General features: G+C 42.8%; 1 protein-coding gene across 37 annotated transcripts in view; it reads right to left on the bottom strand.

The window, feature by feature from the left end:
• Positions 1 to 14,565, bottom strand: part of DOCK9 (dedicator of cytokinesis 9) — a 296,457-nt gene that overhangs the window by 173,886 nt on the left and 108,006 nt on the right. For 10 of the 37 annotated variants that reach the window (XM_037729600.1, XM_037729598.1, XM_017503544.2 and 7 more), the window contains exon 1: positions 12,679 to 12,974. The exons of 26 other annotated variants lie outside the window; for them this stretch is intronic. In XM_037729600.1, the coding sequence (XP_037585528.1) occupies positions 12,679 to 12,804 (126 nt within the window). In that variant the 5' untranslated portion in view covers positions 12,805 to 12,974. Of the gene's footprint in view, positions 1 to 5,292; positions 5,359 to 12,678; positions 12,975 to 14,565 lie in introns of those variants that run through there. One more of the 37 variants, XM_037729594.1, reaches the window with a different exon arrangement.

Genomic DNA, 14,565 nt, shown 5'->3' on the forward strand with positions numbered 1-14,565 from the left:
CTAGATTATAAGCTCCATGAGGGGAAGAGGAAGACAGTCCATTGTATTCACTGCTTTCTCCAGCACCTAGAACAGCACCCAGCATAGCAGAAGCACTCAATAACTTTGTGTTGGATGAGTGAGGGACCCCAATGATGTGGGGTGCTTCTTATAGGAGGTTCCTGGAGCTGATCAATAGATAAACAAGCCAGCCACTATTCAGGGTGGATTGAGGATTCCCTGCAGAGAAAATATAGACACCAGGGAGCACGTGCATGGATGGAAGTAGATTTTGTAGGGCCTGAAATGTGTACAGTTACAGTGAGGTCAAAAAGTACAAACTAATAGATATAAAATTGCTGGAATCCCTTCCAGTGTGCCTTGAAAGGGATACTGAAACTTAAGCTTCATGAGCTTCATGCTAAAGTCTCCCTGAGCATGGTGAGTTCTGGAAGCAGTCAGGAGTTCGGAATAGCTGGATAAGGCTGCATAAAGGGGGCCTGGGGTCTCAGCCCACAGGTGCTCTAGCACCACTGGAAATCCAAGGTGATGGGAAAATTATACTTAGCAGAAAGCCCTTCTCAAAAGAGACGCTATGCAGCTGCTGCCTGAGGTGAGAAGTGGGTCTCCCAGATAGACGTGCTTGAAGAGCACTGGATGGTCAACCAAAGGGCCCTGCTTCCTTTGCAGGGTGGAGAACACTGGAGTCAGAGAGCAACACACCTCACGAGGGCCCCCTGCTCCACCTTCGCCCACACAGACCTCAGTCTCTCCTCTAAAGTAAGCAAATATTGGAAAAGTGTTCATTTGAGGGAGTACCAATGATCAGATCAGCTCACCTGGGGTGCCCACATGTGCCAAAGCCTGCAGGGAGAGATGAGGCCAGAGTGGCAGGTAGGGCCACAGAAAGAAGGGGCCTCAGGAAGCCAGCAAACAGAAGGAGGAGCTGAGAGACCCACAGGTAGGCCCCACATCATCCTCCAGTGGAAGGAAGATGTCCTGCATCACCTTGTCACAGACATGCTCTTCTGTCCCTAACTCAGGACATTACAACTAGGAAATGATGATAAGATAGAATCCCACTCTCATTCACTAGTATATGTTCTTCTCCAGACTGCTCATGAGTGTCTGTAGGGACAATGATCTGGAAGCTGTTTGGAAGCATGCTTTTTAAAAGGTACTACAGATTCAGTAATACAGCTTAAAAGCTTTTATTTAACACTACAAGCTTGTGTAAACATCAGAAGCTGCGATGATCCAGTCTAGTCTTCTCATTTGACACACTGGGAAATCCAGGAGCCTGGGAGTTTAGGGACTGCCCTGGGGCCCCAGGAGGAACCTCGTGAGCCCTGGCCCAGGATCTTGACTCAGCCCCTACTAAAACGATGCCTACATTTTTATTTTGCACTTTCATTGACAATGTGCACACACATGTAATCTAAATACTGGAGGAAAAAGGAAACTTTATCTAAACTTAGATTTAGAAATAAGCTCCAACCTGACTGTTAAACCCAGCAGTTAATGCTTTGGAGAATATTTGTAAGAATACATAGCAAACACCAAACTCCCAGACATCTAAATATATTTTTCATGCTCCAAAGTGTGTTATCCTAAGAACAGACTAACACCAACAATGAGACATTTGTGAATTCAGTTTTTTGTTATAAAACACTAATACGACATTGAATCCCCTTTTTATACAGCAGTTATACAGATTTGACAACTGTCAAATCAATAGCTCCTGGAAATGTATAAGACGAACATGATAATGACACTGGAAAAAATAATAAAGACAGGAATAATAATACCAACTAAAGAAAACCTACACAGCTCCTCGCCAGCCGTCATCTGTGCTTGCTGGGGATGCTGCTGAGAATGTTAACGAGGAGAGGAAGACAAGACAGGAATTTAGGAGACTTCCACTGCCTGGGGGGAGTCACACGAGGAGGGAATGAGGTGGAACAGGAGCAGCTCCCTTGCAAGTGCAACGCTTCATGTGTCTTCTCCCCACCCTGATGCAGGCCATGGGCCAAAGCCAGGCAGGAAGGGTGAAAGGGGAATGAGCAAGAACCAGGTAGGGTGCCTGGGGTGGGCCCAGCATGTGTCTCTCACACCCATACAGTAGTCTCGGCTTCTAATTTTGCCTGCTATTTTTTTTCACGTGTGAAAAGAAATAATAAAATCAAAAAAGAGAAGGATGTTCTATCATAGCTGTATAAATAATTCTTTTTTTTCTTTTTTCTTTTATTTTTTTCTTCTTCTTTTTTTTTTTTCNCTATCTCCAGTAATGGGTATAAGCAATGTATAAATAATTCTATCTCAAATCTAGACTGTAGACTCTTCCAGGCAATTTTCTTTTCTTTTTTTTAGCACTATGACCTAAAATTGCTAATTCTTCCTAGGTCAATAAAAGCTGTTTTTGGAACTCTGAAATGAAGAGGGTGAGTAATTAAGACAAAAGGCTCTAAAAGCCAGATTAGTCAGGTTTCAAAACAACTTACTTTAAGCTACTTATTTTAAGATATTGGGGATAGGGAATGGAATATTCATAACACATAGCACACAAAACGGTTTCTGCAGATTCCATTGCCAGGCAGGCAGTACAGAGACCATAAAGGGCAGGTGTTGAGAGTTAAGAGTTTAAATCCTAATTCCAAAAATGTTAACCACTGCCAGAGGTGGTGACAGGCACACAGGGGTTCATTACATCAGTCCAATGGTTATATCAGTTCTCTCCCAGGCCAGCATCAGCATCACCTGGAACATGTTAGAAATACACATTCACCCGGACCCACCGAATCAGAAGCTCTGGGGGTGGCGCCCCACTGTCTGTTTGCTAACAAGCCCTTCAGATGATTCTGGTGCCCATTCATGTTTGAGAACCACTCTACTAGTCCATCTACTTTTGTGTATGTTTGAGAATTTCATATTAAAAACTATTCTTAAACAAATCCTTGCTTCACTGCCTATCGGCTATGTGGCCTTTGGGAAAGTTGCTTATTTAACCTTTAAATCTCCATATTGGCATCTAAAGATGGGAAAAGTAACAATTTCTATTGTCACTATTACCAGGTTATTGACAGGGTTCAATACGTAGTGCCTGGAAAGAGTACAAGCTCACCAAATGGTGGAGGTGGGGACCTTACATGGCTATGTGTAGTTCTCATTCGGTAGAATTTTAGCCCCGACAACATACATACCTTTGCTGAATTACACGCACATTGTCTCATTAAGCCTCCCCACAACGCTATGGTTGCATCATCACCATTTCACCAATAAGGAAACTGAAGCTCAGAGGAATTAGATGGCCTACTGAAGGTCCCACAGATGGTGATCCTTGGGTCTCTTGGCCCCAAGACCAGGACCTTCCCATCATACGTAGACAGTAAGCATGATGGGATTTCAGATTTCTAGAACCAGAAGTGCCTCTCTAATGCCCCTGTTCTTCTTCATATGAGAAATGCTGAACTCTGATCCACGCAGGGATGCTACAGGCGCCATGTCACCAGGGAAGACAGAAGTTCTCCCAGCTCTGAGATCTGCCAGGCACTGAATTGCCCAGGCTTTACAATCTCACTAAGGCAGAGTCCTTTCCAGGACAATAATCATTTTCCACCTCAAAAATATTAAAGATCATACTCCAAAATATTAAATATTTCCAAAGAACCAGGTTTAAATGCCTTGACACATATTAATGACATTAAGTAATTTATATTATCATCAAATATTTCAAGCCATGACTTTTGCAAGGAAAACTCACACATTTAAATTATGCATTTTTCCTACAGAAAAAAAAAAAAGACAAATATTTTTCCTCATCCAGTGACTCACCCCCTAAAATGACAGCTTTTTAGTTTGAGACTTTTAAGCTAAAGAAGGTGTAAGTATAAACCTGCACTGATCAGTGTGGTCGCTACCAGCCACAGGTGACTACTGAGCACTTAAAATGTGACTCTAAATTCAGATGTGCTGTAGGCATAAAACAGACACCAAATGTCAATGACATCACAAGAATAAAAGAATATAAAACGCATTGATTTCATAGTAAGAATTCAAAATTGAAATGGTAATATTTTGGAAATATTGGGTTAAAATTACTAAAATTAGTTACATCTGTTTCTTTTTACTTTAACTTGGCTGCTAGAAAATTTTTAATTTGGCCAGGCGCGTGGCTCATGCCTGTTATCCCAGCACTTTGGGAGGTTGAGGCAGGGGTAACACTTGAGGCCAGGAGTTCAAGACCAGCCTGACCAACATGGTGAAACCCCATCTCTACTAAAAATCCAAAAATTAGCCAGGTGTGGTGGTCCACTGCACTCCAGCCTGGGTGAAAGAGCAAGATTCTCTCTCAAAAAATAAAATAAAATAAATTATATATATATGGTTCATGTTATATTTTTATTAGACAGCACTATTATAGACTGTAAGAAATTTTAATATACAGGTAATTTTTAAAACTTCATAGCAAAACAATGGACAATTCACTTCCTGAAATTTTTACTTGGGCAGACAAGAGTTTGGAAAAAACATCACATCAAAAATAAAAGTCAGGTCTAGTCTTGGTTCTGTGAAGCAGGGGAACACATTCTCCAGTGTCTCCAACAGGCCCCACCTTTCTGAACACTGTCTCCCTTGGAAGAGCCATATTTTTTGCCTGTGTCTTGTGGATCTCCACCTTTTCCAGATATAATCAATTTACTGAGAAGCTGTTGTGATAATGTCACATGGTGATTTTTCCAAGTGTACTATGACCATCAAAAATGATGTTAGGGTTCCAGGTACAGCTGCCAGGAAGAAGGGGTAACAAAAAGGGGTGCTGGCTAAGAGGAACAGGAAGGGGTCTGACTCTGGGAACCTATGTTTGCTCTTCTGCACTTAAGTACTCTCATAAAACGTCACCAGCATTTTAACAGAGATGAAAATAACAGATGCACATGAGAGTTAAGGGGCACAATACCCACATCGCATGTAAGTCAAGCAAGCTCCTCTACTTGCATCCCTCTCTACTTCTTGGCAATCAAGACATTTGGATATTGGTGGCTAAACCTTTGCAGGTGGAAGATGAGGCAAATAAAAATGTGAATGATTTTCAGATCTAGTGTTTCCTGTAGGCCTTTTCTGCAACTGTTTTTTGCCTATACATTCCCCAAAGAGTCACCAGGACCATGCTGAGAAGTGGGAGAAAATAAAACAAACAAACAAAAAAGACCTTTGACATTATATCAGAGACAGAATACAAAGAAAGCAAAACCCCTCGGGTGGTTCCTGTTGGGCAGAAGCCCCCCTGTTAGTGAGGGAGACTGGAGTATAAACCTTTACTACAATGATACGTAGATGCCTAACAGGCTGGAATGACGGCACCATGATGGGCTACAGGAGCAAATGGTCTACCGGGAAATGTGGGGAGAGGGTTTGCAAAGGCTTCACAATGAAGCCAGCATGTGAGCTGGGGCTTGAAGCATAAATGAGGATTTTATCCAACGCAGCGCGTGCCAGGCAAAGGTAGAGCTGTGCCCAGGTGTGAAAGCACCCCAGGTGGAAGGAAGACTGGAGAGCCGGGGTCAGGGCACATTTTGGAGGCTGCAGGAGATGAGATCAGCAGGCAAGTTCAGGGTCAGCCTCTATGAGTCAAGGAGGCCATGTTTTGCTTTCTCTGCAAAGGAAGAGTCAGAGAAGGGTTTTAAGCAGATAATCAACAACTATCTCGGTGGGCTGTGTTGTTTTGTATTTTGTTTTTGAGACAGACTTTCACTCTGTCACCCAGGCTGAAGTGCATGGCTCCATCATAGCTCACTGTAACCTTGAACTCCTGGGCTCAAGCAATCCTCCTGCCTCAGCCTCCCAAATAGCTAGGATTACAGGTCTGTCCCACTAAGCCCGGTTAATTTTTTTATTTTTTATTTTTGTAGAGACAGGGTCTTGCTATGTTCCCCAGGCTGATCTCAAGCTCCCGGCCTCAAGCAATTCTCTCACCTCAGCCTCGCAAAGCACTGGGATGAGGGCGTGAGCCACCACACCCCACCCATCTCTGTATTTTAGAAAGAGTTGTCTAATAGCACGATGTGCCTGGCTCAGTGTAGGAAAAGATACAATGTGGTAGTTGAACAGGCAGTCCAGAGAACCTTCAGAGATGGGGGATCTGGAGGGCAGCCACTGCTACAACCTCTGTCTGATATGCAATGCAGTCCAGGCTTAGAAATGCCAAGTGAGCCTCTTGAGAGTGAGTGCTGGGCTCTCTGCACTGCTCACTGCTGCCTTTCCCTTGGCAGTGAAAACTCTCCATATTAAGGAGACCCCAAAGCAGAATATGAGACTGGCTCCTCCCCAGGAACCTGGCAGAGCCCTTGAGACCCACTGGTAAGTGGCACTTACACTTGTCAGGAAAGGGAGCGCTGAAAAATTCCAAAGCCTCAAAATGTCATTCTAAAAGAGACTTAGCACCAGTATATCACATTACAGCGTACTTCAAATTTCTGGAAAGTTGGGGAAAACTATAATTTCCAACCCTTCTTGGTTCTAAAAGTATCCTCACAGTCATATGCTATCTGTAGGCTGGAGCTAGGTTGTCTTGTTATCTCCTGCCTAGAGTGCCCTGCTAACTCCAAATTCTACTGCCACTTGGATCCATTTCCAGGTGGCCAACCCATTTCCTTGGTCTTACTTCTTACACTGGATGGAATTCTAAGATCCCATTTTGTAGCTCCAACAACTCAAAAGCCAAACAATTTTGAATAAACAAAGCTTAAAATCTAAAACCAAAATGTCACAGTCCTAAACCTGACTACATCCCAGGTTATTTTGAGATGAAAGATGCTAATGCTGGAGTTTGAGCCCCAGGTCTTAGAGATGATGTACGACAGGCTCCTCATTGTACAGATAAGAAAACTGATGCCCAGGAGGGTGGCGATCTGCAGAGATTAAGAGGCAGATGCAGGATCAAAATTAGGTCTCTGGTCTCTTGGCCCGCCTGTGCCACCAGTCAGCTGGACATTGCTCTGCAGCCTTGTGTTTAGCCACTACCTTTCCAAGAGTAGAGCACACCTGCACAAATGGCAGCCCCTGCAAACACTATGGGGACCACAGTGCCTGTTTTACTAATTAGGGAATCGACATTTCAGGATTAACCTGGATCATGCTATAAATTTTTTAAAAAGGAACACAGGGAGGAAAACAGGATACCTCCAGACTCTTAGATTCTCACCGGTCTATGTTCCTATGTAACTTTCTGGGAAGATGATAAAATGTAACACCCAAGATAATGTGCCTCCTGAGAGCAGCTCTATTTCATGCATATTTCTAACGTCTTCACATGACCATCATTGTCTTCATGTTATTCAACCATTGTTGGCTGTCACTTATAAACTGGCCTTTCTCTAACAATTGTTAAGTTTTTAAGGGCAGTGTGTTTTTCCTTTCTTGTTCATCTTTACAGTCTCAATCCTAAGCTCAGGTGAATACGTTCATTTTTGTTCATGAATCGTGCATATGTGTCCAGGTATGGATCTTAGAAAACCTCACCCATAGTCTACAATCCTGCCTCTGCCACTTATTGAATGTGTAACTTTGAGCAAGTTGCCTGACTTCTCTGTGCTCAGTTTCCTTGTCTGAAAAAGAAAAACGTGTCTCCCGGAGTGGTGAAGATGAGTTGAAACAATGTATTTAGCAGGCATAAAACAGTTCCTGGCACAGGGTAGGGCACTATATAAGTAGTGCTATTTTTATTACTACACGATTGTTGGCATTACCTTGCTATAAAAAAACCAGTAACCAGCCCTTCTCCCTCCATGCTGATGGCAGATGATGAGAAAAGAAACGCCAGAGCTGGGTGGATTTTAGTTTTCTATACAAGCGAGAGTCCCAGGAGGTAACAGTGACTTGGCATGGCAATGAGGTAGTGAACAAGCCGTGGAAGCCCCGTATCTGAGATAATTTTCCAGGCCTGGCATAGGGATTAGATTTACTTGGACCCTATCTAAGAATGCACTCCCCAAAGATTCCTCCCACCAACCACTCCAGAAAATAGGTATGCAGCAGAGGAGCCTCATGTAACACCGTTCACATGAGCAGTCAGGGGTCCGGCCTGTGCCTTCTGCAAAGCAGGGGTATGCCTACATTAGCTGCTAAAAAATCTGAAGCATGTCCTTCCTGGAGCTGCTGATGATTTAAGTGTTGTCTGCCTAAGTGTTTGGAATGGATGAGCTGCATTAACACTCACTGTGCCTGATAAATACCACATGAAAGCATTTCTGAGGAACGAACCCCTTGCTTCCTCAGGCCTTGCTCCCTGGGGAGAGGGAGGGTGTTGGTCCCATTCACCTCAATCCACTGTCCAATAAGACTTGCAAGTCTCCATTCTTATAAATGTGGGTTGAATGAATTAATGAATAAACAAATGAAACACAGAGAGCATTGTAGTGAAGGCATATGGCTTTGAATAAGTAAAATTTCCTGTTCTTGTCACTAGGAACAGGTCACCATATAAAGCTTTTGGGAATGTCCTTCTTTCACCATCCAATATTTTAAAAACAAGGAAACTACTAATTAAATATCATGGATGTAATATCATTATATTTTTCTAAAGTTGTCTCTAAGGATGCAGTAAAACCTACAGGGCAGAAAGGCTTATTATCTAAGTATAATTTAATTCGCTCAATCACAGTCATCTAAAGTCCAATTGAAAATTAACAACATGATCATTGTGCACGATCTCTGCTCACTGCAGCCTCAACCCCCCAGGCTCAAGATATCCTCCCACCTCAGCCTCCCTAGAAGATGGATCTACAGGTGCATGCCACCTCATCTGGCTAATTTTTGTATTTCTTGTAGAGACGGAGTTTCGCCATGTTACCCAAAATGGTCTTGAACTCGGCCTCCCAAACTGCTGGGATTACAGGCTTGAGCCACGGTGCCTGGTGATACCTTTTAAACAATACCTAAGGAGTACACCTAACAGGAAAAGTCAGTTCTTCTCAATCTTCACATCCTTCAACCTTAAAAATTCCCAAAATAAGACCTGGGCTGCAGTCCTTACCAGACTCACAAAAGTAACCCAATGAAAGGGCTGCATAAATGACGTATAACCCAGCCTTTTGTGGCTCTTTGAAGCCTTTTTCCTCTAAACTGTTGAGCAGTAACAATTGGAATAAATTATTTCCAGAAACTGCATTAGAGTTGGGGGGGAGGGGGATAAAAATAAGTTTTCAAATGTGAGCAGGGAACTAACATGCAGACATCAAGAATATCCTGCCTGTTCCCCTGGTAGTGATTTCTAGCCCCCAAAACCATTTCTCAGTGGGCTTGGCAGTAAGCCTGGATAGAAATGGGGAATTTTCACCATGTGCTTCCTCCCTACTTACTGTCACAATGCAGGGGACAAGACCCACCCATGTAGTGCCTGTAAGCGGAACCTTGCAGCCTCTGAAAATTTATAATGTCCAAACACATATTCTCTTAGAAACACTTTCAGCTGGGCGTGGTGGTTCACGCCTGTAATTCCAGCACTTTGGTAGGCCGAGGTGGGCAGATCACCTGAGGTCAGGAGTTCGAGACCACCCTGACCAGTATGATGAAACCATGTCTCTACTAAAAATACAAAAATTACCCAGGTGTGGTGCACACCTGTAATCCCAGCTACTTGGGAGGCTGAGACCGGAGAATCGCTTGAACCCAGCAGGCGGAGGTTGTAGTGAGCTGACATCACACCAATGCACTTCAACCTGGGCAACAAGAGCGAAGCTCTGTCTCAAAAAAAAGAAACGCTAACTTTTCTAACACTGAAAAGGCAGCCACTGCTAAGGGAAACCTTCAAGGTGCCCCTGGCAGAGGGGAAATAACATTACCACCAATCATAAGAGCAGGAGAGAACTTCTGATAGAAAGTTTATAGAACAAGTACTGGCTTGCCTACATGCTTTAAGATCTACTTATGGGTAGCATTGTTACTAATGCAAACAATTAGAAACAAATTGAATAACCATCCAATTGTAGTACAGACCTAAAATGAGATACAGCCATTAAAAATAATGGCACAAGCCGGTCACGGTAGCTCACGCCTGTAAACCCAGCCCTTTGGGAGGGTGAGGTGTGCGGATCGCCTGAGGTCAGGAGTTCAAGACTAGCCTGACCAACATGATGAAACTCTGTCCCTACTAAAAATACAAAAATCAGACAGGTGTGGTCATGGGCACCTATAATCCTAGCTACTCAGGAGCTGAGACTGAAGAATCACTTGAACCCAGGAGGTGGAGGTTGCAGTGAACCAAGATTGTGCCACTGCACTCCAACCTGGGTGACAGAGCAAGACTGTCTCAAAAAGAAAACAAAATTGCATAAACCCACATATGGTGACAAAAGTGTTCTTGATGTGTTCTGGGAGAAAATTAACCCAGAAATCTATAATAGTATATTATCTAAACACACACACACACACACACACGAGTTACACTGTTACTGGCACAGGAGAAAGTCTGGAAGTATATACACCAAGTTATTAATAGTGGTTACCACTGCACAGTAAAAACAAGGGCACTTCTTTTCCTACTTCTACACTATTTGCATTTCTTGTTTTTCCTACTTCTATACTACATGTATTACTTTTATCCTTTCTAAATTATGTAATATTTTTCCCCAAGGACTGTTTCTGTACATAACTAAAAACAGCAAAACTTTATCTCAAAATGCTACCTCCTGAATAAAATATGTTACCTACATTTAAACGTCTCTAGGTATAATTCATTCAAACGACAGACAGTCTTGGGGATTCTCACCAAGCCCGTAGGCCACTGACATGTTAACAATAAATAGTACTGCCACGAACAGGTTGCATGGTGTTGTCTGCCTACTTCCGAAAAATCATCTTGAGAAACAAGTTGTCTTCCCAGCACTCTGTTGAACTCTTGCTTGCCAGCTTGCAGCAACAGCCACACGAAAGAGATCTGCCCTGGGCAGAGGCCCTGCTAAAATATCCTTGCCTCTCTTATCTGACATTACTTCTTTTTATCTTGCTTACCCTGCTGGAAGAAGACAAACACGGCCAGATAAGAAAAAGCTTCTCTATCACTGTTGGCTTCCTCACTCCCTCACGCCTCTCTGCAGGTGTGCAGAGCTGTGATCTCCACATTGCCAGAAGCTTCTGGGCCCTGAAAAGCGTTCCCACCAACTGCGGCTGTAGCCAGCACAGCCTTATCCATTGCAGTGGAAAAAGACCCCCAGTGGAACTGCTTGGAGTGAGATTTACCTAAACAAATAGCTTGGACATAAATGGCAAATTTCTTGAGCACTAGAAAGAGAAATAAGTTTAGAAAGTCACTTGTGTGCTTTAAAAAAAAATTGCACAGCATCTTTCTACTGTATTCAGCCCTGTAGACCAATATTTCTACATAGCCAGAGAATCACTGACAGAAGATTTTTAAGAATATTCACAAGGGAACCTAAACCACACAACTTCCTCCAAGAAATCATAAGTTACATCAGTTGCTTTAAGCAGTGAAACCCATATAGCCCGTGAGCAACCCAACAGATAAGCGAGCTATTATACTGGCAGAAAGGAATCCAGGACAATGAATTATATTTCTAAACAATGTAGCAGAGGGTGAAGAAAGGAAACCTAGATCTCTAAGATGAAAATCTGCAGTGAAAAAGACCATCATATTTTACTAAGTTTTTCAGCTCAGGGTTAGCAATATAGTTTTGAAGGCAATACAATATAGGGCAGTCTCACAAGTCACAGAGAAAGGAATTCAGTTTAAATCAAATCTTCATAAGAAAGTTTAAGTTCAAATTCTTAGACATTAATTGAAAATTGAATAGTGAGCAAACACTTGTTGATAACAGCAACTGAACCTCCACATTAAAGAAAAAAATCACTAAATAAAATCACTGCGTATTAGTTTAATAATCTCTTTAGCAGATAATTTGAAAGGCTCAATTGTCCCCCACTCTGCATTGCATGTTGGTGGTTTTGTGCAGCTTGCTTAAAAAAATTATGTGCCTTTATTGTACTGAAGAAATTCCGAGAGAGAAGCACAACCTACTCACTGATGATAACAACACAACCATTTTCACATTCCTCCCCACAAAGTCCACCAAAGCACTTGGCTTTACCCAACTGCTGAGAGTTTAGCTGATATTAAGAACAGAAACTTTCTGTCAGCTGGTTCGCAGTTTAGGTTCTTCCCTACTTTATTCAAGGCAAACCTCCTGGTAAAATAAGTAAGAAGAACATATGTAATTGTATCCTTTCTAAACTATGTAATATTTTCAAGTTATGTTCCTTAAAACCCCCCAATGGGACCTGCCTCAATTTCTCAATAACATAAATAACGTAGAAAACGTTTTAATTTTGCAAAGCACATCTTTTTTCAACCCTATAGTTGCAATTAAAATATGCTTCCCTGGGTTTACATTCACAAACACTGCAGCTAGGTGGGACATAATTGTGAACAATACATAATTGTTCCACACAAAAAAGGCTCCTAGAAACCACATTCACCCACAAAATGTCAACATTTCTTTCTTCACAAACAAGACTCAAAGTGGAACCGAAGTCATACTACAGGGAAAGAGAGAAGAGTTCACAAGGGAGAAGCAGAGCACAAGTTTTAAAATCAAAGACAGGCAACAGGCGTCAACCCCATCCACACGTACAATAAGAACCCAGCAGGGGGTAGACACAGCAACACTTTGTAGGAGACCCTCTTACCGGCACAGGGCCCGGGCTCTCTGCTTCCACTTCAACCTGAGCTGCATCCTTGTATTGCAGAGGGGACTCAATCACCAGCTCCTTTTTGACAATTCTGCTACTTGTCCTGCATTTATCAGCCTGCATTCTCAGCTGAAAACACAAGTCAGAAAGTCTGCAACTGGAACAGCTGCAAGTCCCTGGCTGTGCAAGACACAGGCATGCCAGTGGCCCAAGGAAGGAAAGGAAACTGGCTTCCCAGGCACAAGTGGTCAGCCCCGCTGGCTGGGTCTGCAGAGCCTGTGGGGTGGGAAGGCATGACAGCGAAGGCCAGCCTCCAGGGGTGTTACTGCTCCACGCAAAAGGGGAGGCTCCCACTTGCTAGCCAAAGGAAAACAAACTCCGAGCTGAACAATACACAGTGTACGGCCTCTCTGATAAAGACCGGCTTTATTGTGTCTGTTCTACACAGCGTGGGCCAAATCAATCAGAATCAAAATAGTGCGGTGTTTAAAAGAAAACCAGTCACAGTTAGACACCTTCGTAATTACCTTAAATGAGAAGCTCGTGGAGCTTAAGAGACAGCAAGGTCGCCTGGATGTTCTAAAATTCTTCCAGCTTTGGAATGCTTTCATTTGTGCTATGGCTAAACACCACATGCTTGGCTGATGATGAAAGCAGGGAAGAGCAACCAGCAAGCGTGTTCCCAGAGCCCACACCTCATGGGTGCAGGTGGAGGAAAAGGTTTCACCCCTCATGACAGACCACAGAATGCAACACTTAATTTATCTGCTATTTGATGCCAGAAAGATTAGGTCATCAGACATTTTCATGGGATACCACATATCATAGTAAATGCATTTATTAAACAGAATATTACTTTCAGTCCAGGTGTGTGGGTACCAGAAGGTACCCCCAGTACTAGGTACTGACAGGATCATAGTAAAAGTGGTAGAGTACCTATGGCTCAATAGCACCCAAAATGTTTTCCCAGGAGTCTGTATTTTTATTATTTCTTCACCTTTAACAGTGGAGTCGTTTTTTTAATCTCCTGAGAAAAATCAAAACAGAGGTGTTGAGGGATTTATCTAAAAGTTATGTGGAAATGAACATTAAAGAGGGAATCAAATATTACTCTGCACTTCATGGATACTGCAGAGCTTCTCTGAGTTACTCTGCATATTTGCTTGACATCAGGGAACACTTAGTAACAGCAGATAACGAGCAGTGGTAGTAGGAGCCGCAGTAGTGACAGTAGTAGCAGTAGTAAGCAGTAGTAGCAGTATTCAGTCAGTCCACGAGAGCAGTTATCATGTAGCAACAGTAGATGCCAGGGAAATACATAGACTATTATACAAGTTACAGGTACAAGTCTCCCACTTTCCAGACAAAGGAACGAGGCCGGGAGGGCTCAAATGGGGCAGTGGGGAGAGCTGAGACGCCACCCATTCCCCGCACCGCCTCCTCCTTCTCCCGGCACCTGCTGTAGCTGCTCCACTTCAAGAGTGAAGCTAAGACTGAGTCTCTGCCTCTTGAACACCAGGAACCCTTTTGAGTGTGAATATTAATTATGTAATGATCTCAAGGGATCAATGAGTCCATTGAATAAATTAGTGGCTTCTACAGTTTTTTTTAACTGCCCAATCTCTCAACCTTGGGTAGTCTTTCAGGGTTAATATAAATCCTCCTACCAAATCTGTGTTCCAAAATAATATTTTCTATAAATTTTTCAAGTCTTTCTTTGTAAAATCACAACAGAAAAAAACTCAGAGTCTCAGTTACATATAGAGTTGAAATTACAGTGAAGTCAAAACTTAGAAATGTCCTACAAATCAGAGAAGGATGAAGCCACAAGCACAAAACAGACTAACTGAGCCTTAGTAAAGCACAACCCAACCAATAACTTAA

This window comes from Cebus imitator, unplaced genomic scaffold (genome assembly GCF_001604975.1).
Source record: "Cebus imitator isolate Cc_AM_T3 unplaced genomic scaffold, Cebus_imitator-1.0 Scaffold312, whole genome shotgun sequence".
Taxonomy (NCBI): domain Eukaryota; kingdom Metazoa; phylum Chordata; class Mammalia; order Primates; family Cebidae; genus Cebus; species Cebus imitator.